We start from the raw sequence: 5,947 nt of genomic DNA, 5'->3' as shown, positions 1-5,947 counted from the left end.
AAATCTTATTTGCTCATTTTGAAGCTGCTTTGTACGATTTACAGTGCGCACGTTGATGCCAGCAGCCCTATAATTATTATTACCTCTACCCGGCTCTGCGGATCGGTGGTCTAGTGCATGTAGTTGACAAATAGGGTCAATAGTACGCGAGGGGACCTAATCTCGAACCAGATCCACGGTGCGTAATGTATAGTATCAAACTTCCGTTTGACTCCCTTGGCCGACTACACTCCTTGGTCAGCTTTAAAATTATCTTATGGCACCGTAGGATCTGCTTGGAGATTAGACGGGACCGGCCATAGCACGATGAAGATATAACTCCTCTGGCCGGAGGACTCCCCTTGCGTACTTTTGACTCTATTTGTCCNCGATGTACAGACAATAAATATTGTAGGGCAAGAGAACACACATGTTAATAACCGGAGCCTCAATATTCTAGCCTCCACCGGTTTGCTTTATTGATTTTGTGCTAGTTTTACATAAGATATGGTCCTTTGAAAACGGATCAAATTCTGTAAATCCATATGATCGCAGGGTTGGCCCCATCTCAGATTATGAGTCATATATGTTGGAGAGGATTGAATTTCTGATTTCGGAAAGTGCGAGCCCAGGGCAAAAACTACCGCGCGTGAAAAATCCAAGCACTTACGACTAGTGTTGAACACAATATTTCACCCTTGATTTCAGAGTGGTACATGACTGTTTTAGCCTGTTCATTACTAAGAATTTGCTGACACTGTCTAGAAATTGTGAATGGTCGTCAATGCAACACACCAGTCACTCATCACGACTCATGTACCTTAGACTTTAGACCTTAGGTCTTCCCGTGCCGTAAAGCACATAAGGCAGCAAGCTTCCATCGTCCTCTGTCGTTTGTAGCCATTTCTGTCTGTACCCAAGGGATGCCAGCTCTTTTCAGATCCTCAGTGAAAGTCCTCCTCCATGTGTTTTTTTACTCATGTACACCATTAGTAATAAAGCTATTGAAGATGAATTTGCCTATTGAAGGTCTATTTAATAATGCCTTTTCCTACTTGAAAACGCAAATGATGAATGCACTCAACCATATGTGATGTTTGTTATTCAATGCATATACATAGTGCGTTTCAACTTTCAAGTGTGACCAAATTATCAATACTCATAACAACAACAATTGTTATATATGATATCGCTATAATCACATACAAAATAAATTTATTAGACGTTATTAGTGTTTCTTCTTGTTAACGATTCATTTAATAAAATACACATGTGCACACTCACAAAATTAAATAAAGAAGGCATTGCAATAGATTAGGCAATATATCTATTAGTGCATATCTCATGTACATTAGTCGCTTAAAGTTGTTTTTGCTTGCTATACATATTTTTAGTCTGAACAGTTATTCAATTAAGTTCATTCGTTTATTGCTACGTGTGGTCCAATTGGGAAGTTCCTTTCTCTAATAGGTATATCTTAAGCATTCTCCTACGCAGAGGGACCACAGCCGTGTCAAAACTCCTTGTGTTATACGACCGGGCGTTAGGAGGATGGTTTTAAGACACGACAGTAGGAGCGTAACTGTTACAGTGTATAAAGCAGTTCCTCAAATGAGGCATTTTGGAGAAGACTGTCTGCAAGAATTCGACTTGCACAATGATTATAGTACTCAATCGTCAATATGGCTTTCTTTCTGCTCAATACCGATGTTTAACTAAAAAAACGCGAATCGTTTTCTCAGATTTGGACAAATCATCAAATACACAGCTTACGACAAAGTTGAGAAAATGAATCATGGAATGTACCAGGTAATACAAAAACAGAAGTAAATAGACCAACACTTCTAAGACTAAGATGGCCATACATTTACAAACTTACAAACTTGCAAAAAGACTGACTTTGTGCATAATTCTGAAGCACTGTAAGTGCTAAAGCATTAAATTGGCGTTCCAGTCACGTTTTTCTTTGCTCTCACAATGGTTACTATTGCTGGAGGATGCAGGTTTACAGGCCAACGAGCTCCGTGCAATCATACTGGACAGGAACATGTGGAGACACTGGTGTCACCTCTCCGAGGATTAATCTCCAAGCAGATCCTACGGTGCCATAAGATAGTATCAAAGCTGGCCAAGGAGTGTAGCCGGCTAAGGGAGTCGAACGGGCACCGGAGAAGTTTGATACTATACATTACGCGCCGTGGATCTGGTTGGAGATTATCCGAGGATATGAACTGAACTGAGCTGAACCACTATGGTTCACCATTTCCCTTTTCTTGTACACGCTTTGGCTTCTCGTGCACCAAGAAAACATGTCTCTTGAGCGTGCTATTCTGAGTGGACTTGTAGTCGCACTGTGTACAGTGGTACGGTTTATCCCCCGTGTGCGTTAGGTAGTGCCGTACAAGACTATCCCTCCTATTGGCACGATACGTACACTGCCCACAACGGTAGGACCTCTTGTTTGTGTGTATCCGGACGTGGCCATTCATTCTGGACGAGGTTCTCGTTCTGTATCCACAGACGTCACAGATGTAAGGTTTCTCGCCGGTATGGATTCTGATGTGGCCGATCAAGGCAGGTTTCGACCCAGTGGTGTACCCGCAGTACTCGCACACGTAAGGACTCTCCAGACCTGAAACAAAAGGTGATGGCCGGAATTTTATTTTCTATTTTCTTATTAGAATTGCATACAATGCAATACATAGCAAACCCAGGCAGCATAGCTGATTTTGGGTTCCAAAATAAACGCTAAACTTCTAAACTTCCACCAATGTGATTATAACGCTCTGAACACGATAACCAAAATGTTGCAAAAACTCACGTGATGGTACAGTAGATGAACCAGTGCATGTACATTGTATGGGTTATGATTTGAGATCATCATGATTTTTCTTTGAGACGGAGGCCGATACCGACTTCCAAGCATCTTTGACCCATTACTGACGTCACACTTCCGGCCTGGATGTGTGACAAAGGCTTTAGGTCATTTTAAGTTGAAAAGGATCAGAGGACGGATCGAAAGCCTGTTGGTAAGCGCACGGATTCAAAGTGTAAAATTGCATCATAATGATTTTTCTTTGTAAAGTACAAATTCTCTGCGCTAAGTTCCTAATGTTGTAGCTTCTCATTGATTGGTTATAGAAGTATTGTTTTGTTACTGAATTTGTGTTTTTACTTATGTTTTCTATTGTAGATATACATAACCTATACGCATGTATTGTGGCGTAGATTGAGCCCATTGGTCAAAGTTAAAGGGGGCTCTGGTAGTCTAAAAATTCCGTAAATAAATAAAGGACGATAAAAACCTGTATGTTTCTGCATGTGTGTTCGTAAATACTTCTCGCAAGTTGTCCTGTAACTGCAAAGGCAGCACCCGAACGGTTTCTCTCCCGTATGAATTCTCACGTGAACCTCCATGGTGGACCTGCATCGTGTTCTGTACCCGCACCCTTCACACACGTACACATGCTTCTTGCGATTTCTACGTCTGACTTGACGCACCGGGGTTTCTTCAGACTTCAGAGGCGGTTGCTCTCGCCTTCCATCGTTGGAGGGTTGTCCACTGCAAGATGTTGTACCAACCTCCTGTTTTTCCTTTGTGGATTTCTTGGATTCTTCAGGCGGCCAAATTCTCTCCTTTCTATACATCACGTGCATGTGCAAGGGGCTTGACTGCTCACTCTGTCCATTGTTACGAATGTAAGAGGGTTGCCGGTCAGTTGATGTTTTTCCAACCTTCTGTTTTTCTTTCACGGATGTCTTAGGCTCAGCGGATGTCTTAGGCTCAGGTTCTTTTTCGGGCAAAGCGTCATTACCTTTAGATTTCACAGTCCGACGCACAGAACTCGCTTGCTTTCTTTTTCCATCGCTGGAAGGTTGCCCGTTGCTAGACGTTTTGGCAGCCCTCTGTTTTTCTTTTGCAGATGCTTTCAGGAGCAGAACTTTCTTCCCTTTACAAGACACATGCTTCTGAATGGGATTCACTTGCTTGCTCTTTCCGTCGCTGGAGAGTTTTCCACTGCAAGATGTTGGTCCAACATTCCGTTTTCCTTTCACGGATGTCTTAGACTTAGGTTCAAGTTCTTTAAGGGGCAAAACTTTCTTCACTTTAGGCTTTACAGTCTCCTGTACGGGACTTGACTGCTTGCTCTTTCCATTGTTGAAAGATTGTCCACTGCAAAATGTCCGTCCAACCCTCCGTTTTCCTTTTGCGGTAGGTGTCTTACGCCCAGATTCTATGAGGGGTAAACCTTTCCTTCTTTTAGACTTCAAGCTCGGGCATTGCATGGGAGTCGATTGCTTTCTTTTTCTATCAATTGAGAGTTGCCCGCCTGGCGCTATGTCAACCCTCTGTGTTCCATTTGCGCATGTTTTAGGCTCAGATTCTTTACGGGGCAAAACGTCCTTCCTTTTATGATTTCTTTGGTGACTGATATGATCAGATTTGGCACTTCCAGTGTCCTTGCAGTCATGGACCGCCGTCTCTGTTTGGGGACATGTTTGGATGATAGTGTTCCACCTCAGTCTTGTCTTGTAGCCAAGCTGTTCAGCTTCAACCAGAAAGTCGTTTGACACTGCGTTGGTATCTTCGCTGTGTGCATCGTCCTTCGCTGTGCGCACGTTGTCCAAGGTCTCTTGTCGTTGGGGTACAAATGACGTCACAGATGAACTCATGTTTCGGATCTTTGTGGTCTTCTGAAGTAAGAAATATGAACTTTGCTGATGTTCTAACCTTTGTAACACGACTCTTGCCTCGCAAAACTGTAAGCGATGCTTAACATCACCCGGAAGACGATCAAAATACTTCTTTTCCGACTCAAGTTGTGTGCGCTTGGCTGCCATCGACACTGTTTCGATGCGATCCTTAGCAGTACGTAGTGCGTCACTTTCCGCAGTACGATTTTCATCTCGTTCATTGGTCAAGTCTACTCTGCTATTGTCCGGTTCAACGTTACCATTGGTTGGCTCATTTGAGAGAAATATATCCTTGGAACGTTCTGTGATACTTTCTCTTCTTCCACGAAGCTTATTCCTTGCATGCTGCGAAGTTTGATTCGCTCCCGTAGTAGGCATTCGCTGTGGTTTTGTCTGTGAAAAATCCTGATTTTGCAAATTGCATTCCATCCATGCTGTTTTTTCTATGGTACCGCTCAAACCATTGTTGGTAGTCTGGCTTTTTCCGAGTCCTAAGTCAGTATATTCCCGTGACATCACATTCCTAAGCAATATCACCAGGTGGTCTTTGCCAGTGTTGTAGCCTCCTATGTTGATGTCCCTTCTACTAAGCTCCAGAATTACCTCCTCCAAATGCAGTCTGGGTAGCACTGCCATTGTAACTTCCTGTGACAGACCATGCAATGGTTTTGGTACTGTGGCCATTTTTCTGGGAAAAAGAAGAAATGTGTATGTCTTATACTTGCTCCAAATTGAGTATAGTCCCCAATAGACTAATTCTTTAATCAGTGACTATTGAAAAGAGTTAAAACACGTATCCAAATTTTATTGACATATTTATGCGTGACTGACGATCCTCTTCAACGAGTATAGTCGATTAATATAATGTTGACGTTATATTGAATTGCAATTGAACAAGACAAACGAGAGACTTTAGATATCTAACAGAGGTATGAGATCTTCGAACTCTTGTTTTAATTCTGTATGTATATGTCGGGGTAGAGACTCCGATCTGGTGGAATCGGCAATTCTACCGGTAGAGATCCCGATCGGAGTTCCTGTCGACAGAGGCTCCGACCGGGATCTCAACCGGGATCTGACATATACATTTAAGATGCACTTTGACCACCAGCCGTCTTTATACCCCCCTCACATTAGGCGAAAATCGATCGGACGCCGAGTCTGCGAGCTCTAAATTAAAAGGCGGCGTGGCCTGCTGCCGCCGAAGAAATGGCCCCAGTACCGCCCTTTCCCGTTAGGGTCATACCTCCTCGTAATTAGAGCTCGCAGCTGT

The 5,947-nt window shown here is 43.1% G+C and overlaps 1 protein-coding gene across 1 annotated transcript in view; it reads right to left on the bottom strand.

Annotated features, from left to right (window-relative positions):
• Positions 1-2,152: 2,152 nt before the first annotated feature.
• Positions 2,153-5,947, bottom strand: part of LOC118408479 (zinc finger protein 879-like) — a 6,040-nt gene continuing 2,245 nt past the window's right edge. Inside the window, exon 3 of the mRNA XM_035809295.1 lies at positions 2,153-2,611. Coding sequence (XP_035665188.1) covers positions 2,229-2,611 — 383 coding nt within the window. The 3' untranslated portion in view covers positions 2,153-2,228. The remainder of the gene's footprint in view (positions 2,612-5,947) is intronic.

Source organism: Branchiostoma floridae, unplaced genomic scaffold (assembly GCF_000003815.2).
Source record: "Branchiostoma floridae strain S238N-H82 unplaced genomic scaffold, Bfl_VNyyK Sc7u5tJ_1593, whole genome shotgun sequence".
Classification (NCBI taxonomy): domain Eukaryota; kingdom Metazoa; phylum Chordata; class Leptocardii; order Amphioxiformes; family Branchiostomatidae; genus Branchiostoma; species Branchiostoma floridae.
The sequence above is the reverse complement of the archived record's forward strand: the minus strand, read 5'-3'. Positions and strand labels throughout refer to the sequence as shown.